The sequence below is a fragment of the Mixophyes fleayi genome, chromosome 5 (assembly GCF_038048845.1).
Source record: "Mixophyes fleayi isolate aMixFle1 chromosome 5, aMixFle1.hap1, whole genome shotgun sequence".
In the NCBI taxonomy this organism is placed as follows: domain Eukaryota; kingdom Metazoa; phylum Chordata; class Amphibia; order Anura; family Limnodynastidae; genus Mixophyes; species Mixophyes fleayi.
This window is the reverse complement of record NC_134406.1, coordinates 82,789-108,892: the sequence shown is the minus strand read 5'-3', so window position 1 is coordinate 108,892 and position 26,104 is coordinate 82,789. Positions and strand designations below refer to the sequence as shown.

At 48.1% G+C, this 26,104-nt stretch overlaps 1 protein-coding gene across 1 annotated transcript in view; it reads right to left on the bottom strand.

Annotated features, from left to right (window-relative positions):
* The window catches only part of LOC142157952 (cleavage and polyadenylation specificity factor subunit 1-like), a 52,673-nt gene that overhangs the window by 13,860 nt on the left and 12,709 nt on the right, over positions 1–26,104 (bottom strand). The window contains exons 2-12 of the mRNA XM_075211453.1: positions 20,123–20,233; positions 19,684–19,777; positions 19,261–19,348; positions 19,061–19,183; positions 18,926–18,977; positions 18,523–18,617; positions 13,352–13,426; positions 12,830–12,910; positions 12,517–12,606; positions 12,251–12,346; positions 4,947–5,088 (exon numbers count right to left, since the gene is read on the bottom strand). Of these exons, the coding sequence (XP_075067554.1) occupies positions 4,947–5,088; positions 12,251–12,346; positions 12,517–12,606; positions 12,830–12,910; positions 13,352–13,426; positions 18,523–18,617; positions 18,926–18,977; positions 19,061–19,183; positions 19,261–19,348; positions 19,684–19,777; positions 20,123–20,233 (1,047 nt within the window). The remainder of the gene's footprint in view (positions 1–4,946; positions 5,089–12,250; positions 12,347–12,516; positions 12,607–12,829; positions 12,911–13,351; positions 13,427–18,522; positions 18,618–18,925; positions 18,978–19,060; positions 19,184–19,260; positions 19,349–19,683; positions 19,778–20,122; positions 20,234–26,104) is intronic.

Sequence of the window (26,104 nt, the reverse complement as noted above, 5' to 3'; positions counted from 1 at the left end):
GTTCATTGCAGCTGCACTCCTGGTTCCTCCCTGCCTGTTGACATATGCCATGGCCATGGCATTGTCTGACTGAACTCTGACAGGGTGGCCCTGGAGGAGGGACTGGGCCCACCGAAGGGCCAGTAGAATTGCCTTCAACTCCAGCACGTTTATAGATAGGGCTGATTCCTGAACCGACCAAAGTCCCTGGAGCCTGAGGATTACCGCCCCCCAACCTTTTAGGCTGGCGTCCGTCGTGGCTATGATCCAAGACCATGGAGCGAAGGACCTGCCCACTGACATGTGATCCTGAATCAGCCACCACTGAAGTGATTCTCTTGCCCCTGGAGATAGAGAGATCCTCTGGAGATCCAAACGTAGGTGGGATCCTGACCATTTTGTCAACAGATCCCATTGGAAGCATCGAGAATGAGCTCGACCAAAGTGGATGATCTCAAAGGAGGCCACCATCTTTCCCAGCAGCCGCATGCACAAGTGCATTGAGGGGCTGGTAGAAGACAAGACTTGAGTTGTTATACTCTGAATTGAACTGATCTTCTCGACAGGCAGGAACACCTTTTGCTGGCTGGTGTCCATAATGAGCAGTAGGAAAACCATGCGTTGACACGGATCCATCTGGGATTTCCTTAAAATTTATTAGCCATCCATGGCCCTCGAGAACCGCCAAGGTGAGGGATAAGTGATGACGTAAGCAATACTCCGTGGAGGATTTGATGAGCAGGTCATCCAAATAGGGCACGACCTGAACTCCTTGAAGGTGAAGACATGCTGCCATAACTGACATGATCTTCGTGAAAACCCTCGGTGCTGTTGAGAGGCCGAAGGGAAGGGCCCGAAACTGATAGTGGAAGGATCCCACCGAGAATCTTAGGAGAGACTGATGGTGGATCCAAATGGGAATGTGGAGGTATGCATCTTTTATGTCTATGGACGCCATAAACTGATTCCTCTCTAAGCCGTTTATCACTGACCTTAGGGATTCCATCCGAAATTTGTCCACCCGTAAGTGCACATTGAGGCCCTTTAAGTTTAGGATGGGACGAAAGGAGCCGTCCGGCTTCTTGACCAGAAACAGGTTTGAATAAAACCCCTGTCCCTTCTGGTAATCTGGAACCCTGCAGATAACTCTTTGAGAAAGAAGAGAGGCGACACAATCCTGTATTGCCTGCCTTCTTGATGGATCTCGGGGGAGCGGGGTCATAAAGAAGCAATGTGGAACCGGGCCTAACAGGTCTATCCTGAACCCCTCTGATATAATGCCCCGAATCCAAGGATCTTGGGAGGATGCTGACCACTGTTCCTGAAACAAAGACAGACGTCCCCCCACTGGCGCCCCCTCCAGGAGAACAGAGTGGTCTTCAGGACGCCGGCTTTTCCTGGGTCTTGGAGGCCTGGCGTCTAGCTGCAAACGAGGATCTCCCCCTGGCAGAGGAGCCTCGAGAATTGGGCTGTCTGCCTCTAAAGGACTGTCCTCTAGGCAAGGAGGTCCCCCGAAAGGGCTGACGAAAGGAGCTGACCCGAGGGTTTCGGCTCCTGCTAGGGAATACCGGCAAGGAAGTGCTTTTGCCCCCCGTTGCCTGGGAGATCAGGGTATCCAATTCTGGGCCGCACAAACCTGCTGCAGAAAAAGGAATGGTTTCCACTGACTTTTTTGATTCCGCATCTCCTTCCCAGGATTTCAGCCATAACGTTCTTCTTGCTGAAATAGATGCAGCCTGAATAGAAGAGGATACAGCCGCTGTGTTCTGGGCCGCCTCATAAAGGTACCCCGATGCTTCCTTCAAATGCAAAGCCAGGGGAAGTAAATCAGAGTCCTGCAAGGCCTCTGCCAGCTGGTCTGCCTATGCTTCCATACCCAAGCTGAAGCAAATGTGGGCCTAAAAGAAGAACCCGCAGCCGTAAATATAGATTTCAGCTGGGATTCCACTCTGCGGTCATTGACATCCTGCAGAGATGCAGAACCTGGAGCTGGGAGTAAAGTGTGCTTGGCCAATCGGGCTTTTGGAATATCCACTTTTGGAATACTCTCACAGCGAACCACATCTTCCTCTTGCAATGGGTACAGGGAAGAGAACCTTTTGGGAACAGAGAACCTCTTATCAGGCTGTTTCCAGGCTCCTTCAGTTCTACGGAAGGGGGAAAACGGATAGCCTTTCTTTTAGCCTTCTTAAAGAGACTTCTGTCTCTAGGAGTAGTATCCTCCGGTTCTGGGAGGTCCAACGCTTGTCTCACTGCTAAAACCAAATCATTAATAAATTGGCTTTTAGAGCTTTCTTCCTGTCCCAAAGGTTGAACCTGGTCAAGATCAGAATTAATTTCCCCCTCTTCCTCTGAAAACTCCTCAGAGTCTGAAAGGACCATAAGGGTATTATCAGATCTAGGCCTCCATCTTTTAGCAGGCGGAATGTTTGGGGATTCAAGTAACTGGTTTAGTTTATCCAAACCCTTTATAAATGCTGCAGACCATGCCGGTTCTGTGGGAACAGGGGCTAGGTCTGTATGAGAAGAGGAAGGTCCTGGTATGGACATTCCAATAAAACCTGTGGTAACAGGGAGGCCCAACTGAGTACTAGTATTATTAGCCACCGAAGTAGCCACAGTAGATAGCAATTGATTAGATTGAAAAACCATCTGTGCTAAAGAGGAAACCGACTGTCAGGGAGGTCACCCAAGCCGGTTCCTCCGTCAGTGGGGCTGAAATATGCTGGGTTTGCGCAGGGGGGACCCCTGCCACGCAGACAGAGCAGAGCGCCAACTGGTCCTTCTGCCCACAAGGTAATTTTACATTACATTTAGAACGTGTAAAATATTTTGCAATAGGGCCCTTTCCCTTATCTGACATTTCTTAATAAAGGAAGGCACACCAACTTAAATTGTTAAATTTAGCTGAGTAGAGAGAGAGATATAAATGTGTGGAGAGAAAAGTGTAAAACTACAAGTAATCAACTAATCTAGATATAAAAGTTGTACTTGTAATATTTTAAACACAAGGTAATACCTAAGCTAGTAGGAGAACTATAATATAACTCCTACTAGCCCACTAGTACACAGCAATACAGAATATGTGTTTAAATAAATCAAATACTTAGCCCATAGGCCAAACAGGGGAGAAGTCCAACAGCAGTATCCTGGTGCCTGCTCCCTCAGATCTGTTCTCTCTTCCCCGGCTTCTACTTGGCGCCAGAAGACTGGGATAAACCATCTCTCTCTCTGGAAGGAGGGGGAGCTCTATGTGTTATCTCCCCCCCTTCAGTAATGCTGCCTCTGCAGCGATTCTATGTCCATAAAAAAAAAAAAAAAAGTATTATGTGGCAGAGTAGTGGAGACCTCCAGGGAAGGGCTCCGCAGCGGATAATACCTGATGCCCCCTCCTATGTATGAGGGGGGATCCAGGTATAGCCCCCTTCTCCTCTCCTCCGTTTTCCAAGATGGCCGCCGCCAATGCAATATCCGTTAACCGGCACTCTATGCCTGCAGTGGCAGCGCCGGTTATCGGGGAGGCTCCAGGAGTGACAGCGGTCCGTGAGACCGCTTGTCACTCCCAATTCAGGCACCTATTCTTCTTGTCTTCCTGTCCCTGTCAGTGAGAGCCGCTGGCTCTCATCTGACAGGGTAGTGCCTGCGCTGTCCTTCTGTGAGTGTGTTCTCTATATTAGAACACATTCCAGCTCTGCCACTTATAAAAAAAGAATAAAATATATGAAATAAAAGTAATAAAATAACCTACAGTACTAAAACACTGCCCAACTCCATGGTCACCTAAAAAAAACTGGACAAGAGGGGGCAGGGGGATTGTAGAGGGGAGGGGTCTGTCGGCAGTACTAAAGTTAACTAGTTAGGTGCCAACTCCCCAAGCTCCCTCCACAACCCATGGTAAGCAGTGTCCCCCAGACTGGATGAAAGAGAAATAACTTTAGTTTCTCCGATACAATATTGGATCATTAAGTTGGTACCTGGCTATGAATACTTACCGGTGGTAAAGGGGATTTCTGTAATTCTCTTTAAATCCATTTCTCTGATGGTGTATGGGGGCACAGACAATGGGTTGTATTCCCCCTAATTCCTCACCTCTGCTCCTCCTCAGTTTACTATTAGCCACACAAGGAGAGAAACAGAAACAAAAGAGCATTCCTGATTCGCTGGTCTGTGGTCTTTCTACAGAGAAATGGATTTAACAGTAAGTAGAAAAATCCCCTGCAGTAGGGGTAAAACGTTCAATAGGAGGGAAGGAATGTCAGGAAGAAGAGGGGCTCACAAAGAGCCCCTTGTAGAGCCTTCAGAACAAGGTCCAGGGAGCACCTGGAGAGAGTAAGGTAAGCTGAATGTAGCCCATATGGATCTTGCTTACACCTGTTCTTTGGAATGTAGGTGCTTTTCCCACCTGTGGTGTCAATGAGGATTTTTTCCACCTAAGGGCCGAAAAACATAACACGGACAGAAATTTTTTGGATGCTCCGATTGCTGCCCAGGAGTATAGGACCCAGCATCGCTCTCCCTTCCTTACTGCTCGCCCAAGTCCATCACAAACTCATCCAAAATCTCTATTTATGTATTATCCTGACTCAAGTGGTAAAAGACAGTCGCCGGCACGGATATAAAAAATATATTGAAAAAGGATTACAGAGAGAAATGTTAAATCCTGTGACCTGGAATGTGTACATTTTATTATAATCCATACACTAAAGAGTCACAAGTGATGACACCTCTACAACACCGTCAAGCACTGGTGAGACCACCCTCAGTCTTCTGACCACAATATCGTGAGACCACCCTTAATCTTCTGATCCCAACAGACTGGATCTCAATAGACATCGATGATCTTACACTCATCAATAATGTCATTTCTCAGGACCACTCATTGAGATAAATATTGGAACATTAATAGTCGGAAATAACATTATGACAATAGGAATAGCTAAGAGCCATGGACTGCTCCTTGAACTTACCTCCTTCCAGAAGGCGGATTCCCAGCGGGGAGACTTGGACAATATATTTATTGTCTCCAATATTCCCAGCATATACAGTGGGGCCCTGAGTAGCAAATCCACTGGTATCCAACTCCATAATCTCTTGTCCAGTTTGAAGGATCTGAAAATACAACAAAAAAATGAGGTGGAGGCAGATACGGACGTGCAGCGCGGTCTGTGTGACCTACTTTATAATGACACCCCCTATACCACCAGTTCTGGCCTGTAGTTATAGGAGGAAAGCGCTGTATGCATAAAAACCAGGAGAGCCCTGACCACATAGAGACATTTGTATGGGCACACAAAGTTCCAAGTCTATGTAAAACACAGCATCCAGCATTTCAGAGCAGGAGAAACCCATATTTACTGGGGCTGGACATAGTCTATTATTTTGTAAGTTCAGAGGTCCATGAACTGATTCGCTTTTATAAATACAGTAAGAAGAGGTCTAGAAATAGTGCGAGAGCTATATGGCTAATTAAGAAAGAGAATCCAAGTTCGCAAAGACAGAAACTTAAAGAGTAAGAAAGAAAAAAGTTTTTAATAGCAAAAAAGGAAAAGCAACAGTATTGGGCCACAAAAAACTACGATAAATGGAAATAAAGAAAAAAAATGTAGATTTTTGTACTTCCATTAATTCAAGGGGGGAGACTGGAGTACCACGGGGTATGGAGTGTGGTGAAATTATTCCTCAAAAGCTCAAGCTCCTCCCGCTCTAAATCCCCACTGGCCGTTAGCAAATCAGTTAAAAAGGAGTAGAGAACAAGAGGAAGAGAAGACAAAAACAAAACCTTTCTTTAACTACAACGAGAAATAGAACAGGAAAGAAAAAGTGAACAAGAACATAAGGGAGGGAAGTCTAGTGTCCTCCTTGGATTCAGAGAACAAAATTAAACGCAAGTTTCTCAAATCAACCCAGGGGAAACCTGGAGTACGCTCGGGATGTTCCAAAGCTGTTCCTAAGGGATGATACGCTCTCATGCAGTGTGCAGCACTTCACGTCGAAAACTAGTATCTGTGAACGCAGAAGTGTAGAATTTTGTAAATGTGTTCACCGAAGATCAGGCATCCGCCCTGCACAACTGAAGCGCCGCGCCGCCCAGGAGGCGCCCAAGAACCAGGTAAAATGAGCACACACATTATCAGGAAGCAGTTGTCCTGACCCTATGTAAAACTGGCAGATCACTGAATGTAATCCACCCGCCAATACTCTGCTTGGAAGCTGAGTTCCAGTAAACTTATTGGAAGCTTTGCCTCGACCAGAGTCCAAAGTCCCTGAAAATGGCACTGAAGGGTGACGGTCCCCAGTCCTCGAGGCTGGCGTCCATGGTTACCAGCATTCAATACTATATGGTGAATGGCTGACCTGTTTAGGTGGTCGGTCTTCAACAACCAAAGAAGCAAATGGCACATCCGAGGGGAAGGATGTTGTCCTCTGGCAGGAGAACCCTCTGAAGGAGAGTGTCAAACAACCACCCCAATAAGACCATTCTCTGGGAAGGAATCAGGTTGGATTTCTTGATATTAATCATCTAACTATGCGAGTCTACGTGTTGTCTCCCAGACATGGGCCTGAAGCAAGGTTGGAAAAGCAGCTTTGATCATAAGGTCATCCTGGTAGAAGATGGTAGTCGTCCTCCTGGATCTCAATAGGGCTGCCATGATTGACATGATCATGGTAAAGACCCTCAAGGCTGTGGATAGACCTAAGGGAAGAGCCTGGAATAGGAAGTGTTGGGACTGTACAGCAAACCTCAGGAGGCACTGATGTCCCTCCCAGATTTAGAATGTGTAGGTAGGCATCCTGTCACAAATCAGGATCTTAGCCGCACTTACCCCATCCGCCGCTGTCATATCATGGCTACCTGGGTCCCTTCTGGTCGTTTGCAACATTCCCGTCCTCCACACCTCCGTTTGTAAACAAACACACACTGTTTGTTCTGTTGCATGGGCGCGGCCATCTTGGATGCAGTCAGGTGATCATTCCAGACCAACCAGATTCAGCAGCTGTGATCACATGAACTGATCAGCCAATAGTTGTTTGGGACACCCTATTTAAACCTGCTGTTGTGATCTGTTCATTGCCAGAACAACACACTTCTCTCCAGAGGATAGTTCTTGGCTCCAGTGTTTCTGCCAGCATTACTAGTGCACTGTTCCTGTCAACATTCCCAGACTGCTCATTCCCCTGCTATATTCCACAATCAGCAAGAACATGAGCAGGAAGATCATCCAGGCTGCTAGGTTCTGTTTTAGTCCTGCTCCAGCTAGTCCAAGGGTCCCGAATCGGATCAAAAAATACAGACGACCGTGACAGTTTGTTCTGGCCCAATGAATCTGCTAGGGGAACATACCCCGAGTGAGGACTCTGTCCAAATATTAGCTGAACGCATTGAGAGACAAGAAACTAACCAGGGGCAAATTTTGAGATTGCTACAGGATGTTTCTACGCGTATGGATACATTGCAGGTATTCCGCAGTCAACCATCCCATACTCCGCCTGAGCCAGTAAGACCTGCTTCACTACCTACTTCATCTGGACTCCATCTTCCCACGCCAGATAAATACAATGGCGATCCGAAGAATTGCCGCAGGTTTCTCAACCAGTGTAGTATACACTTTGAATTACAACCCGGGAATTTCTCTACTGCACGTACCAAAAATGCTTATATTGTTTCGCTACTATCAGGGCAAGCTCTGGTATGGGCATCACCGCTCTGGGAAAAATCTGACCCAATTTTATCTGATATTGATAGCTTCCTGTCTACCTTCCGCAGAATATTTGACGAGCCTGGAAGAACAACGTCAGCTGCTTTATATATTCTGCGGCTTCGACAAGGGCAGCAGTCCGTGGGCCAATATGCCGTTCAGTTTCAAACTCTTTCCTCTGAGCTGTCTTGGAATAACGATGCTTTTGTTGCGGTCTTCTGGCAGGGCCTGTCTAACCACATTAAGGATGTATTAGTGTCTCGGGACTTACCTACAACGCTAGACCAATTGATTACCATCTGCAATCGGGTTGATCTTCAGTTCAGAGAGAGAGAGCGCTAGAAAAGCGGAGGCTGAACACCCCAAGTTCCTTCCTATTCAACGGGTCCGTGCACTGTCTCCTTTCCCTGATGGACCCATGCAACTAGGCAAAGCACGTCTTTCACCCACCGAGCGAGAACGGCAAGTTAGAGAGAAACTTTGCTTATACTGTGCCAGTTCCGGACATCTGCTACATTATTGTCCTCGCAAGCCGGGTAAATGCACCCTCCTAGCTGACTATGAGGAGGTGAGCCTAGGAGTGGCCCTTCGCTCCCCACAAGGCAAGGACTGTATTATCCCAGTCACCCTGAAACACGCTCAAGGCTCCCAATACATTTCAGCCCTGCTGGATTCTGGAGCAGCTGGGAATTTCATGTCTGCCAAATTAGCTGCTGAACTAGCTATTCCACTAGTGAAAATTCCAGTGACCATCTTTCTCTCTGCGGTTGATGGTAGCCGTATTCCAGGGGGTACCATTACGCATCAGACTTCTCCAGTGACGCTCCAAATAGGAGTTCTGCATTCTGAATCTCTTACCTTTTTGGTCATCCCAAAAGCCACTATCCCTCTGGTTCTCGGGTTTCCATGGCTTCTAACGCATAACCCCCATATCGACTGGTCGACTCCACAAATCTTGGCGTGGGCTCCAACTTGTTTCGGGTCCTGTTTACAACGTGTTCTTCCACATTGCTCCACCTCCGCTAAAGAAATTTTGCCAGTTCCTCCTGCCTACCAAGAGTTCACAGATGTTTTCAGTAAGCAGGCCGCTGAAACTCTACCACCTCATCGGGATTGGGACTGTCCCATTGATCTTGTTCCGGGTAAAACCTCACCGCGTGGCAGAGTCTACCCTCTTTCTATCCCTGAGACAAAATCTATGTCTGAATATGTAAAAGAGAACTTGGAAAGGGGATTTATTCGCCCATCCTCTTCACCGGCAGGAGCCGGGTTCTTTTTTGTAAAGAAAAAGGATGGTGGATTACGTCCCTGCATCGATTACCGAGGTCTCAACGACATTACCGTCAAGAACCGGTATCCTCTGCCCCTCATCACAGAGTTATTTGACAGAGTCAAAGGTGCCCAAATATTTACGAATTTGGATCTCCGCGGGGCCTACAATTTGATCCGCATCAGGCGTGGCGACGAATGGAAAACCGCTTTTAACACCAGGGATGGGCACTACGAATATCTTGTCATGCCATTCGGTCTGAGCAAAGCCCCAGCAGTTTTTCAGAATTTCATAAACGAAATCTATCGGGACTTACTGTACCATACTATTTTGGTATATTTGGACGATATATTTTCGTTTTCTCCTGAGATATCCAGTCCCAGAGAATCTGCGTAAAAAATTGCTCCAATGGGCACATTGTTCCAGATTTGCCGGTCATGCGGGCATCCGCAAAACTCAATCTTTTATATCGAGAAGCTACTGGTGGCCTACGCTTCATCAGGATGTTCAGTAATTTGTTTCCGCATGTGGCAGCTGTGCCCAACATAAAAGTTCAAGACAATCTTCAGCTGGTCAACTTTTGCCTCTGCCTATTATCACCAAACCCTGGACCCATATTTCTATGGACTTTATTTCCGATTTGCCCAATTCTAATAATTTCAATACCATCTGGGTCATCGGTGACCGATTCTCTAAAATGGCGCATTTTGTTCCTCTCCGTGGCCTCCCATCAGCACCTATACTGGCTCAGCAATTTATAAAGGAGATCTTTCGTTTGCATGGGTGTCCTGAAGAAATCGTCTCAGATAGAGGAGTTCAGTTTGTGGCGAAATCCTGGAGATCCTTATGCCAAGCATTACAGATCAAACTAAACTTCTCTTCGGCAAACGGAAAGAGTCAATCAGGACTTGGAAACATTTCTCCGTTTGTACATATCCTCTTCTCAAGACGACTGGGTAGATCTGCTTCCTTGGGCAGAATTTGCACATAATAATCATTATCACGAATCCTCTGCTTCCACTACATTTCATACGGTCTATGGCCTAAACCCCAGGGTACCCTTGTTTACCCCACTTCCTACAACCTTAGTACCTGCCTCTGAAGTTTTCCTTAAGAATTTTGCAGGCCACTCTCGCCAGGTACGGGAATCTCTACTTAAAGCGTCCCAACGCTACAAAATTCAGGCCGACAAAAAGCGACGAGCCATTCCAAGCTTGAAACCTGGAGACAGAGTCTGGCTGTCTACTCGCAATCTACGCCTCAGAGTTCCATCTATGAAATTCGCTCCTCGCTTTATTGGACCGTTTAACATCTCCCTGGTCATCAATCCAGTGTCCTACAAATTACATCTACCATCTTACCTCAAGGTACCCAACTCCTTCCATATCTCTCTCTTAAACCACTGGTGCTAAATCGGTTTTATACACCCAAACTGGTTTCTCCTGAAGTGCAGACTGAACATGGTGATGAATATGTATATAATTCAATCAATATATAAAGAGATCTTGGACTCTCGGTTTCGACATAAGACCTTACAATATCTAGTCGACTGGAAGGGCTATGGTCCAGAAGACAGGGCCTGGATCAAAGCCTCTGATGTTCACGCTCCATCTCTCATCAAAAAATTTCATTGCAAGTTTCCAACTAAGCCCCAATCCAAGTGTCCAGTTGCAACTCGTAAGGGAGGGGGTACTGTCACAAATCGGGATCTTAGCTGCACTTACCTCATCCGCCGCTGTCATATCATGGCTACCTGGGTCCCTTCTGGTCGTCTGCAACATTCCCGTCCTCCACACCTCCGTTTGTAAACAAACACACACTGTTTGTTCTGCTGCATGGGCGCGGCCATCTTGGATGCAGTCAGGTGATTATTCCAGACCAGCCAGATTCTGCAGCTGTGATCACATGAACTGATCAGCCAATAGTTGTTTGGGACACCCTATTTAAACCTGCTGCTGTGATCTGTTCATTGCCAGAACACACTTCTCACTAGAGGATAGTTCTTGGCTCCAGTGTTTCTGCCAGCATTACTAGTGCACTGTTCCTGTCAACATTCCCAGACTGCTCATTCCCCTGCTATATTCCACAATCAGCAAGAACATGAGCAGGAAGATCATCCAGGCTGCTAGGTTCTGTTTCAGTCCTGCTCCAGTCCCAAGGGTCCCGAATCGGATCAAGAAATACAGACGACAGTGACACATCCTTATTATTCAAAGACACCATAACCTTCCCACGTTCTATACTACTGATTACAGAACGGAGAGATTCATCTAGAATTTGGAACGGATTTGTGTTGAGTGGAGGGACATCATCAGAACTATGATATACCCCCTTGACACGATTCCACTGATCCATTCATCGGTGTTGCAACTGAACCACCTGTCCCGGAAATACAGCAAACTATCTATTAATGGTGCAGGATATTTAAGAGGAGGTGGTGACTCTGGGACCAGGGAAGCTGATGAGCTCTGTTTTGAACATGTTGAGCTTTGGGACATCCATGTGAAGATAGCAGAGAAACAGTTGGGTACACAAGATACTTCAGACAGGAAGTTGTAGATTTTGGGTGTTATCAGCATGGAGGTGGTGCTGGAGGACAAAACAGCTAATTAGTTCCCCAAGAGAAGAGGTATAAATAGACAAACACACTGAGTGCTGAGAACAGAGACCTGTGACTGGGCGAAAGTGGTTGGGACATTCAGAATAAAATGCTCACAGTGGGAGATAGAGCACCTTTAAGAGATCAGGTCCAAACAAGAGCTAAGGAATCAGTCCTATCCACAAGAGCACATGCAAGCACTTTATACTGGGTCTTCATGCTCCAGGAAGAGACTTCATTGCCGCATACGCAGTTTGTCTATCAACATACATTCTTCCTCATTCTAACCTATTTAAATTAAGCAATGATGGAGTCTGGGATAACATTCCCAGAAAAAGTTCCACCAAAGGACAAAACGCATAGGGAGCACCATAATAGGTTTACTACTACGCTAGCGAATCCAGATGTCAGTATTTGTTACGTGTGCTGCCCATCTCTGAATGACAGATGGTTCCTAAAGGCAGAAAGAACTGAAGGGTCCTCTAATCAGGAAGCTTTTCACCATCTCACTGGATTCTCTCAAACTTTCATCCAGATGAATAGATAGATTATATGGACTAAGGACACAGTAGAGCCCTTCACCCACTTGCTAGCTGCAATGTGTTGAGTTAATCAACCACCACTGCCCCAAAAAATTAAAGAGAAATACAAAATTACTTTATTAATGGAAGATAAAACCATTTAAAGGATCAATGTCTCACTCACCATAGTGGAGTCTTCACGACTCAAGATTAGGAATCCATGGCGGTTTTTTTCCTCCTCCTCTTCTTGCTCCACAGCGTTTGCATCTCCTTCGTCAGACTGTAGGAAGAAGCAGGACAATTGTACAAGGATGAGGGTAGGTAGAGAGAGAAGATAGGGGGCATATGGAAGAGTATGAAGATGGAGACCCGTAAAGTTTGACAGAACCAATAAGGAGAATCCACATCTCCTGGTGGGACCAAGTTCCTCATACTGTCTGAAAAACCCACCTCATCCTTCCTGTGAGAAGAGATCACTGTCCACATATCATGACAGCCAGGAAGTTCAAAGGTCGTCACAACTTGGGGTCGGATGCTTTTCTGTTGTAAAAGAAGAGAATGGTATAGATGTACTTCCAGGTCTGATTGAATTGAAATAACCCATAGGGGTAAGTTTAACCTCACACCACAAACCACCATCTAGAATTCATGAACTAAATAATTGTTCCAGTTGTCCACAGAGGCCACCATCAGCCCCACTGTGGGATACTGACAAGTTTATGAATTCTGGAAGAGGGGGCAGCTTGGAGGATTCAATACTCACCTGAAGTACAGACAGGGCCCCATTCTTTCCATATCCAGAAGACAAAACGATCTCAAGGTCAGGTTCTGGGCTGTTCTGAAACTGAAATGTCAGGAGTGTTATATCCACAATCAGAAGAGTCTGTCCTGTGAGGCGAGGGAGAGGTAACAAGTAGAATAAAGCTGATGGGTGGTTCATCTGCGGTAGTCTCCACCTGCTGTATGCATGACCAGTCCATTCCTTGTATGAAACAGTCTGCCAGGTGTACTGACCAATGTCTTCCCCAGGTTGTTCTCACACGCATTGAGTCAACATAACTAACTAAAGGTTAATAATAATGAATAGATATAGATCCCTAATACTAGGAGTGGTTTCTGTAAAGAAGTGGATATAACATCAGAGCCAGCTTATACTCTGATCCACAAGCAGATATAGGTTGTGTGCGTCTCAGCCAGAGAGAACCTTCCTGTAGAACATGAATCATTAGCAGAAGACCTTATCCAGGACCCTAACATGCTGTACTGATGACTCCCAGCAACCTACCTCCTCGGACAGAAATGCCGGTTCTCCCATTGACGCCATAGCACAGGGTCCAATGTTTAGAATACTGTCACACACCTGAATAAAAACCAACAGAATATGTTTATTACACTGTGAACCAGCGAGTCACAAGACAACAAGGTTAGCAAGTCATAGTGAGCATTATAGCGCCAAATTCAAACACTGCATTTTTTTTCCATATAATTTATTAGAAGTTATATGTCATGAACAAACTCGCTACAGCCCACTCTCTTTCCTGGAATCTGTCCCTGCCAGCGCCCAGCCCAGTGTATACACGGGATACCTCCCCCTGCCAGCGCCCCAGCCCAGTGTATACACGGGATACCTCCCCCTGCCAGCGCCCCAGCCCAGTGTATACACGATACCTCCCCCTGCCAGTGCCCCAGCCCAGTGTATACACGGGATACCTCCCCCTGCCAGTGCCCCGGCCCAGTGTATACACGGGATACCTCCCCCTGCCAGTGCCCCAGCCCAGTGTATACACGGGAAACCTCCCCCTGCCAGTGTCCCAGCCCAGTGTATACACGGGATACCTCCCCCTGCCAGTGCCCCAGCCCAGTGTATACACGTGATACCTCCCCCTGCCAGTGCCCCAGCCCAGTGTATACACGAGATACCTTCCCCTGCCAGCGCCCCAGCCCAGTGTATACACGGGATACCTCCCCCTGCCAGTGCCCCAGCCCAGTGTATACACGGGATACCTCCCCCTGCCAGCGCCCCAGCCCAGTGTATACACGGGATACCTCCCCCTGCCAGTGCCCCAGCCCAGTGTATACACGGGATACCTCCCCCTGCCAGCGCCCCAGCCCAGTGTATACACGGGATACCTCCCCCTGCCAGTGCCCCAGCCCAGTGTATACACGGGATACCTCCCCCTGCCAGTGCCCCAGCCCAGTGTATACACGGGATACCTCCCCCTGCCAGTGTCCCAGCCCAGTGTATACACGGGATACCTCCCCCTGCCAGTGCCCCAGCCCAGTGTATACACGGGATACCTCCCCCTGCCAGCGCCCCAGCCCAGTGTATACACGGGATACCTCCCCCTGCCAGCGCCCCAGCCCAGTGTATACACGGGATACCTCCCCCTGCCAGCGCCCCAGCCCAGTGTATACACGGGATACCTCCCCCTGCCAGCGCCCCAGCCCAGTGTATACACGGGATACCTCCCCCTGCCAGCGCCCCAGCCCAGTGTATACACGGGATACCTCCCCCTGCCAGCGCCCCAGCCCAGTGTATACACGGGATACCTCCCCCTGCCAGCACCACGGCCCAGTGTATACACGGGATACCTGCCCCTGCCAGTGCCCCAGCCCAGTGTATACACGGGATACCTCCCCCTGCCAGTGCCCCAGCCCAGTGTATACACGGGATACCTCCCCCTGCCAGTGCCCCAGCCCAGTGTATACACGGGATACCTCCCCCTGCCAGTGCCCCAGCCCAGTGTATACACGGGATACCTCCCCCTGCCAGTGCCCCAGCCCAGTGTATACACGGGATACCTCCCCCTGCCAGTGCCCCAGCCCAGTGTATACACGGGATACCTCCCCCTGCCAGTGCCCCAGCCCAGTGTATACACAGGATACCTCCCCCTGCCAGTGCCCCTGCCCAGTGTATACACGGGATACCTGCCCCTGCCAGTGCCCCAGCCCAGTGTATACACGGGATACCTCCCCCTGCCAGTGCCCCAGCCCAGTGTATACACGATACCTCCCCCTGCCAGTGCCCCAGCCCAGTGTATACACAGGATACCTCTCACTGCCAGTGCCCCAGCCCAGTGTATACACGGGATACCTCCCCCTGCCAGTGCCCCAGCCCAGTGTATACACGGGATACCTCCCCCTGCCAGCGCCCAGCCCAGTGTATACACGGGATACCTCCCCCTGCCAGTGCCCCAGCCCAGTGTATACACGGGATACCTCCCCCTGCCAGTGCCCCAGCCCAGTGTATACACGGGATACCTCCCCCTGCCAGCGCCCCAGCCCAGTGTATACACGGGATACCTCCCCCTGCCAGCACCACGGCCCAGTGTATACACGGGATACCTGCCCCTGCCAGCACCACGGCCCAGTGTATACACGATACCTCCCCCTGCCAGCGCCCCAGCCCAGTGTATACACGGGATACCTCCCCCTGCCAGTGTCCCAGCCCAGTGTATACACGGGATACCTCCCCCTGCCAGTGCCCCAGCCCAGTGTATACACGGGATACCTCCCCCTGCCAGTGCCCCAGCCCAGTGTATACACGGGATACCTCCCCCTGCCAGCACCACGGCCCAGTGTATACACGGGATACCTGCCCCTGCCAGCACCACGGCCCAGTGTATACACGATACCTCCCCCTGCCAGTGTCCCAGCCCAGTGTATACACGGGATACCTCCCCCTGCCAGTGCCCCAGCCCAGTGTATACACGGGATACCTCCCCCTGCCAGTGTCCCAGCCCAGTGTATACACGGGATACCACCCCCTGCCAGTGCCCCAGCCCAGTGTATACACGATACCTCCCCCTGCCAGTGCCCCAGCCCAGTGTATACACGGGATACCTGCCCCTGCCAGTGCCCCAGCCCAGTGTATACACGGGATACCTGCCCCTGCCAGTGCCCCAGCCCAGTGTATACACGGGATACCTCCCCCTGCCAGCACCACGGCCCAGTGTATACACGATACCTCCCCCTGCCAGCGCCCCAGCCCAGTGTATACACGGGATACCTCCCCCTGCCAGCACCACGGCCCAGTGTATACACGATACCTCCCCCTGCCAGCGCCCCAGCCCAGTGTATACACGATACCTCCCCCTGCCAGCGCCCCAGCCCAGTGTATACACGGGATACCTCCCCCTGCCAGCGCCCCAGCCCAGTGTATACACGATACCTCCCCCTGCCAGCGCCCCAGCCCAGTGTATACACGCGATACCTCCCCCTGCCAGCGCCCCAGCCCAGTGTATACACGGGATACCTCCCCCTGCCAGTGCCCCAGCCCAGTGTATACACGGGATACCTCCCCCTGCCAGTGCCCCAGCCCAGTGTATACACGGGATATCTCCCCCTGCCAGTGCCCCAGCCCAGTGTATACACGGGATACCTCCCCCTGCCAGTGCCCCAGCCCAGTGTATACACGGGATACCTCCCCCTGCCAGCGCCACGGCCCAGTGTATACACGGGATACCTGCCCCTGCCAGCACCACGGCCCAGTGTATACACGATACCTCCCCCTGCCAGCGCCCCAGCCCAGTGTATACACGGGATACCTCCCCCTGCCAGTGTCCCAGCCCAGTGTATACACGGGATACCTGTCCCAGCCCAGTGTATACACGGGATACCTCCCCCTGCCAGTGCCCCAGCCCAGTGTATACACGGGATACCTCCCCCTGCCAGTGTCCCAGCCCAGTGTATACACGGGATACCTCCCCCTGCCAGTGCCCCAGCCCAGTGTATACACGATACCTCCCCCTGCCAGTGCCCCGGCCCAGTGTATACACGGGATACCTCCCCCTGCCAGCGCCCCAGCCCAGTGTATACACGGGATACCTTCCCCTGCCAGCACCACAGCCCAGTGTATACACGATAACTCCCCCAGCCAGCGCCTCAGCCCAGTGTATACACGGGATACCTTCCCCTGCCAGCACCACAGCCCAGTGTATACACGATAACTCCCCCAGCCAGCGCCTCAGCCCAGTGTATACACGGGATACCTTCCCCTGCCAGCACCACAGCCCAGTGTATACACGATACCTCCCCCTGCCAGCGCCCCAGCCCAGTGTATACACGGGATACCTCCCCCTGCCAGCGCCCCAGCCCAGTGTATACACGGGATACCTTCCCCTGCCAGCACCACAGCCCAGTGTATACACGATAACTCCCCCAGCCAGCGCCTCAGCCCAGTGTATACACGGGATACCTCCCCCCGCCAGTGCCCCGGCCCAGTGTATACACGTGATACCTCCCTCTGCCAGCGCCCCAGCCCAGTGTATACACGATACCTCCCCCTGCCAGTGCCCCAGCCCAGTGTATACACAGGATACCTCCCACTGCCAGCACCAAAGCCCAGTGTATACACGGGATACCTCCCCCTGCCAGCGCCCCAGCCCAGTGTATACACGCGATATCTCCCCCTGCCAGCGCCCCAGCCCAGTGTATACAAGCGATACCTCCCCCTGCCAGCGCCCCAGCCCAGTGTATTCACGTGATACCTCCCCCTGCCAGCGCCCCAGCCCAGTGTATACACGAGATACCTTCCCCTGCCAGCGCCCCAGCCCAGTGTATACACGGGATACCTCCCCCTGCCAGCGCCCCAGCCCAGTGTATACACGAGATACCTTCCCCTGCCAGCGCCCCAGCCCAGTGTATACACGAGATACCTTCCCCTGCCAGCGCCCCAGACCAGTGTATTCACGTGATACCTTCCCCTGCCAGTGCCCCAGCCCAGTGTATACACGTGATACCTTCCCCTGCCAGCGCCCCAGCCCAGTGTATAAACGTGATACCTCCCACTGCCAGCGCCCCAGCCCAGTGTATTCACGTGATACCTTCCCCTGCCAGCGCCCCAGCCCAGTGTATACACGGGATACCTCCCCCTGCCAGCGCCCCAGCCCAGTGTATACACGGGATACCTCCCCCTGCCAGCGCCCCAGCCCAGTGTATACACGGGATACCTCCCCCTGCCAGCGCCCCAGCCCAGTGTATACACGGGATACCTCCCCCTGCCAGCGTCCCAGCCCAGTGTATACACGGGATACCTCCCCCTGCCAGCGCCCTAGCCCAGTGTATACACAAGATGCCAGCGTCCCAGCCCAGTGTATACACGGGATACCTTGCTTTATCCTTGGCACTGCCCTTAGGGGTAGATCTAACTTACTGTACATTCCCGACAGATTTTGTGGTTTAACAGTCCATTAGGATTTAAGAATCTTCTTTTAATCTGGTCCTTAAAAGCCAAGTGTACCAGTGGTCCTGCGACACATACCAGGATCAGACTACACATCAGAGAATCATTGTATTTACTGTTACTCAATGTATCGTTACCCTTCAATTACAGAAAGTTTCTTCTTTCAACCTTGAATTTGTGAATATTACAAGGAGTTGATATTATATAACATTTATTTATAGTTGGGGTTAATTAGTTTAATTCGGCACTCCTAACAATCTGCATCTACTTACCTCAAAGGAGTATGTAGAGAGCTGAGTGCCGGACTGCATCTCACTGCCATACACCTCAATCTCATCAATCTCATCCACCATGGCTCCCTTACTGCCTGCAGAGACACAATATCACCTTTACACACCTGTAATAGCGCATTGTCACCAGAGGAGGCAGCAGAAAAAATAAAAGATTGAAATGTTAATGACAATTAATTTAAGAGAAAAATGAGGCTATAACAAGCAGTATTTTAAGAGCAAAGAGGAAAAGTTGAAATTAATGAAGGGGGTAGTCTAAAAGTGCTAGTAGGATGGTCTTTGAAGGGACATGAAGAGGCTGTGCACTTATGTAGGCCTTAGGCGGACAAATGATATGAGCGAAGCGGTTATAAACCAGCTGTAGGGGGCAGCAGAGAGCACTAACCAGGGCGGACCAAGGAGGAGTCCACTCGTTTCTTCTTACTGGGCGGCTCATCCTAAAATAAAAGGAAATTTTCTTAATTAAATAAAGAAATAACTGACACCATAGAGCATCAGTAAATATTGATCCTGGTCTCACCAGCTTGTCAGAGTCCTTGTTGGGTCCAGATGGACTGTCCTGAACTTTCTCTGTGTACCGGAGGAGCAGCGAGTTCCCCAAACGTGATCCCAAAAACAGATATCCAGACTCCATCAGTGTCATCTGTTGGGGCACAAGTTGCGATGAGCCAAACCAATTCCCCGGCAAATCACCACCCACCACTCCACCAGAATACTCACCGACGTGGTGAGGACACTTGCTGCCGCTTTGTCAAAGTGAAAAGAGCGCACACTCCGCATCCCGTCTGTGATCAGAGTTAGGACATAACTGAAGAAATCAGACAAAGATGAAAATCCGAGAGCTAGACCACATCTAAACCCGCTATTAATATCGTCCACCCAATTATCTAAGAAATATATTCTACACACAAACCACAGAAGAAAAAAAGGTAACCAGAAATATACAAACTGTATACTGGGAACACACATGGAGGGACTTCTAAAAACTACCCAGGGGGAAGGGGGGGTTGGGTGGATTGTGTGATATACTATAAATACAAGATCAGTGTAAGATTATACAGGTGGTAACAGTGAGTGTAGGGGCGTAATGAGATATACAATAAATATTACATCCCCACCAGACATTCTGTGCCCCTCACTCACATTTCTCCACCCTTCAGAGAAATCACCATCTTATCATACGAGATGAACGTCGCCTGACAGCAATCCAAACTTATCCGGATGCCGTCCTGCGGCTCTATGGAGAGATCCAAGTTATGGTCATGAAACACTTTGCTATTCCAGATGACACTGACATGCATTCGTGTTATGTCTCCACACGCCACTTGCATCATCTCCCGATTCCCATAAGTGTTGTGGGGATCAGGACGAGATAACAGGCTGACACAGTTGTACAGACATGTGATGGTAATGACAATATGACACTGGCGGTGCGAGGAGATGGACACAGCAAGACAGACACATACTGGATATGTGAAATACGACATGATACATACAGTGAATTAGAAGACACACAAGTAGGGACTGCAGAGCGTCAGACATCACAGGGGACCGGAGACAGCACGCCATATAAGATACTTACTGAGCGGGAACGAGGTGGTCCCATTAGTAAGACTATTGAGGGACACTCCGTAGGGGGGGACACTCTGATTCAAATACAGCAATGAATTCACTGCAAAGATTACAACACCACCTGCAAAAAAGGACCATCAATAAATACTGAATACATATATAAAGGTTCATAGTCATCGGTAAGAGCATTTTTATACACATACTGGTAAAGTCTTTTCTCGGAGGCAATAGACAGTGTGTTATTTTCCACCCAAAGTAGTTAGGGCAGTGGGAGAAAGCCGATTCCTTCTCTCCCCTATAACCCAGCAAGGAGAGCAATAAGAGGACCAGAGTAAAAGCCTTCCTGGGTTGGATGGTCTGTGTCCCGCTATAGCCTCAGAGAAACAGGATTTCCTAGTGAGCACAAAGAATCCCCTTTTGCCTGTCTGCCACCAACTAAATACACAGGAACACCCTCTCTCCTATGAAGGACCTTGTGTCCCACACACATACAAAACATAGATGTCATTGGTCACCATTCGCAGAGTCTGTCAGGAGGCATCCAACCTCCTCTCCAGGTCTGAAAGACAGCTTTTTAAAACACCTGTCACATGAACCATTAACCAGTTTGCTGTCAGACTGGGAGAACAGAAGACCCAGACTGGATCTTGTAAAATGAGTCCACCCTTCTCTCCATTTACACCCCAGGGACCCTTACCAGCTTTTTCCTAAAACTGATCCCACTCTTAGGGAAGCTCTTTCCCACACAAAGCAATCTCCCTGGGACATTTCATTTGCCACTTTCCCAGTGCTTCTGTCACAGTATGTGTATAATTATATATATGTAACAGCAGATATAATAAACAATGGCACTCAGACACCAAATAAGTGAGTTGAAAACAATATAGTCCAATAGAAATAAACACTTGTTTCATAAAAGAGGCAGCCCAGTGTTATACCCGTTTGGTACGCTGCCACCTATTACTTTTTATTATATTTCACGGGTGCCTTTGACATTCTTTCTTTTGCTTTTCTCGGTCTCTGTTTGGGTATATGGTTGGAATCTATTGGAAACTGGACGATATTGATCTTACCAGCTAGACATATATTTAAGTCTGCAATTCCGTTATACTACAGCACTTAGTGACTGTCTGGGTGATTTATACAAGCTAACACTGCTCTATATGGTGCCACTATTCCCCTTACCTTTGTATATATTGATGAATTATATATATATATATATATATATATATATATATATATATATATATATATATATATATATATATATATATATACACACACACACACAAGTTAACCCGTGCATGATACTCATGCATTCTAGTCAAATCAAGCTACTTAAGGTGTTAAAAAGGTTCTTGTCATGCACTTGGGCCATAGCCCAGGCCTCCTCAGGGGAAGAGCGTTACTTCCCGACACAAGCGCCCTTTTTTAACGTGGTTTTGTCCACATGTCACCACCTCATCATTTTTCTCCATCACCTCATCCTTCATCTTTATCGCCACATCTATCCAGACACAGGGATCTCTCTCAGCAGTCCTGAGTATCACACTCCTCTCGCACTGTCACCCCCGGCAACCACCAACCACTGTCACCCCCGGCAACCACCAACCACTCCCAACTGTCACTTCTCCTTCAAGAAATATATATATATATTTTTTTTAAAATCTTTAGAAACACTTAACAATTAACAAATTAAAAACATCTTAGTATACCAAATTTCAGCCCTTTCTGAGTTTTTTCCCCCCCACATACACTAAGAATTTAGTAGGTCAGTGTATAACTCCGCCCAGCAGGTGGCGCTGCAGCAAATTTCAGCCCTTTCTGAGTTTTTCCCCCCACACACACACTAAGAATTTAGTAGGTCAGTGTATAACTTTGCCCAGCAGGTGGCGCTGCAGCTTGGTTTTTTTTTTTTCCCACACACAGACACACGCCACTAGGCTTTTATATAGTAGATATATACATACATACATATATATATATGTCAGTGACCAGTCTGTCTGTGTTTACTGTAAGTATTCTTTTTATCCTCTCTCTGGTTTTAATATACCACTATGGATGAGAAGTCTGTGCAACATTATATTTGTGCAAACCGTAATGCTAAATTGTTTTGTGGACAGCCGGACCCAGATGCTCGGTGTGAAACGTGTGAGGCGGTGTTTCATGATCAACGGTTGCCTGCGACTGCACCGGTGGCTGTGGAAGAACTGGCTTGGCTTAAGTCACTGACGACGTCCATAGCCGAACTCACTCAGGTAACACGTTAATCCAGAGTAGTAGGTTACTCTTCTCTTTCTTTTAATGCACCCTACATTCCGCCTTCATAGCCGGTACTGTCCATTAGTGGTGTGTGCCAGACTGAAGAAGGTTTGGTGTTGTCTCTTGCAGAGTCCACTCAGGGTCTTGCTAGGGCCTTTTCCTCTTTGGAATGCCTGCTTAGCGCCCCCCATAGGATGACGGATAAACGCAAACTTCCAGAGATGGTCCAGGCTATTGTGTCTGATCTGATTCAGGAGTCTGACGAGAACGACTCTTATGGTGTGGAAGATTCCCCTCCTTCACAGAAAATAGCTGACTTAGTCTTGGGAGGTTCGGCAAACTTTAGCTTTTTTAAAAGGCAGAAGAAAAAGGTGGTCTATTTCACACCGTCTTAGCTATTAGAGCTGGTTTCGGAGAATTGGCAAAAGCCTCACAGGAAATTTCATATGCAGGGAAAATTTAAATCACTTAATCCTATGCCATTGAAGGAGTCTGTGAAATGGGAGTGTTCTCCGAAGGTAGATCCTCACATTGCTCGCCTAATCAGCACCACCGCTATCCCTGGGCAGGGTGGGGTTTCTCTCCGGGATGCTACAGATAAGTGTCATTATCTGCTTAGATCAGCACATGTGGCAGCTGGCAGCCTGTTTAGATGGGTATGTCTAATGCCTGGGTGAACAAGGCTATTCAGGCAGGGGCAGAACAGTTGGCTAAGCTTCCGCAAGTGAATCAGCCCAGGGTTGACCTGCTTGTGTTAACTGAACACATTTTGATTTTTCAAGTCAAGCATCTTAGGATGCGGTGTCTATTACCTCCAAAGTCTGTGCACTCATTTTAGCGACCAGTTCTTTGTGGCTACGTTCTTGGTCAGCACCGACTGTACACTAGTTTTTGCCTTTTGATGGGGTGACTCTTTCTGGATCACAGCTGGAGCAAATCATTCAGGCTGCCAGGGGTGGTAAGAGCTATTTTCTGCTTGTCAGCAATGCAAAACCAAGGAAACCCAGGTTAAGGTCCTTTCAGTAGGTTGAGGGCCACTGCCACCAGGGTGTAGTCTCTATCCTTTGGGGGGAGGTTTCCATAGGATCCGGGGTCTGCCAAGCCTGCGCTGTATTGTGGTGGAGGTCCTTCTCCTGCAGTTTCAGGATCAATGGCAGCCTCACCCTCGGATGCCTGGGTTCCAGGGGTTGTCACTCGGGTTTATGTTATCGAACTTCTCCAGTTCCTCACCACGGATCTGCTCTCCTGCAGACTCAAGACACTGGATGTTCCGGGAGGCTAACCCGAGTTATTCCTGTTCCTCATCCAGAAAGAAGCTTTACTCCAACCTCTTTCTGGTTGCTGCTTCCCTGGATATTAGGGATGCTCACCGCCACCTCCCCATTTGTGAGGGGCGTCAGTGTCTGCTTCGCTTTGCGGTCGGCGATGCACATTATCAGCTCCAGGCTTTGCCCTTTGGACTAACTATCGCTCCACAGGTTTTCGTAAAGCTTATGGGTTTCTCAGACAGGTATCTCAGTCAGTTACACACATCAGGAGCTAAGAAACGGCAATGCGCGTTTCGCTTTGTCAGCCTTGACAAAGCTGATAAAGCGAAACGCGCGTTGCCGTTTCTTAGCTCCTTGTGTACTAATAACCTATATTAGTAGGAACGCTGTGATCCATTTCCCCTACCCTTAGATATATAGATCAATTGCTGAGACTCAGGGTATTAGGGGGAGATCTATATTCAAGATTCTAGCGTTACTAACGAGGGTGCCCATGTTATTTTTATACAGACTTGGGCTCCATGATGATTCACTGAAAAATTTACATATGTTTCACAGTCTGCCAGATAGACAGGCATTCACTTGAGCTTCCCTATTACTATACAATAGATAGCGATTATTAAAGCCACCGTTAGGGGGACTCGCTAGAATTATATAGGTATTTCACCTTTGTATGTCATAATATATCGGCTGAGACAATTTAGGTGACATTTTGGCAATTGTGGAACCCTATGATAAGGAAAATATCTCTTCTTCACTAATAAACACTTTATACTATCAGCAAATTATTAATTGTAAAATTGACAGATTTGTCACAAGTTTTCCAGATATATAGGCATTTATTTGAGCTCTCCTATTATTATACAACAGATAGCGAGTATTAAAGCTAACACTAGGGGGACTCTTCTGAATTATATAGGCATTTCACCCCTGTATGTTACAATATATCAGCTGAGATAATATAGGAGATATTATGACAATTGTGGAACTTTATAACGAGGGAAATATCTTTTATTCATCAATAAACAAATTATATTTTCAGTCAATCCTATTTACATCAGTGTATTCCTCTATTTAGAGTCTATCAGATAATATAGGACCACGGAGCTAAGTTTGCAGTGAATCTGCAATTTTATATATTTTTGTTTCTATTTTTTTTTGAATTTTTTGGTTTTAATATTTCGCTAGCTTTTGGGTTTAGGACGTATTATCACTAATGATTTTAAGGTATATCAATAAAATTTAATTTTAACATTATATACTCATCCATTGTTCTGAGTGCCCCGCAGTCACCTGCTTTCCTCTTTACCTTTCTGTATATACTGTATTCCTGGTGGATGGGTGCACCGCTCAGGCAGTACTTTGTTACATCAAGTACATCCTGGTTAATAGACTATATTAAGAGCCTATTATTAGACCTTGGTATGAGACTCACCTAGTGCGGATACCTTTCCTTTTCTGTTGAGCTACACACATCAGTCGGCTACACACATCAGTCGGCTACACACATCAGTCGGCTACACACATCAGTCGGCTACACACATCAGTCGGCTACACACATCAGTCAGCTACACACATCAGTCAGCTACACACATCAGTCAGCTACACACATCAGTCAGCTACACACATCAGTCGGCTACACACATCAGTCGGCTACACACATCAGTCGGCTACACACATCAGTCGGCTACACACATCAGTCGGCTACACACATCAGTCAGCTACACACATCAGTCAGCTACACACATCAGTGTATGTTAAGGGATTTAGACTGTAAGCTCCATTAGGGAGGGACTGATTTGAATGAGTTCTCTGTGCAGCGCTGCGGAATTAATAGTGCTATATAAATAGATGATGATGATACTATTTTTGTGTCTAAATACTATTTATTACCAGTCCTGGATGTTTAGAGCCAAAAGTACTACCTTAATAATGTAGCCAACTACGTTTCAGAAAAATAACTCCTCAGATTCCAACTATGTGACTGAACCGTCTTGGTCAAGACAACTGTTGAAAAACGGGCCAACTAGGGACTCATCCAAGATGACGCCAAGGAGTCTAAGCAGAGGGGAATGAGGACACATGTCTTTTGGGAAGTAGGAAGTCTGACTGCCCTTAACCTTCCTAGAAATGTCTGAGTCAGATTGGGTCAAGGACCTTTTCCAATGCAAGTTCCAGTATAGAACCATAGACGACTAAAGTTATTGAACAGTTAGCTCAATATATATAGCTCCCAAGAGAGAAAGAAGTTACAGGAAATGCAATAAAGTGTAAATGAAGGTTTTCACAATTAGTTTAGAAAAGTTACATCTCAACTTATAAAACAATAATCTACAAACAGCCCCACAGAGTGACCAGATGAAAACATAAGGAACACACACAACGTACTCTTAGAGATCAACACGTGTGCGGCATAGGACAGATCTTAAATTATGTCAAGTATCCAAAACTTCTTTTAAAAA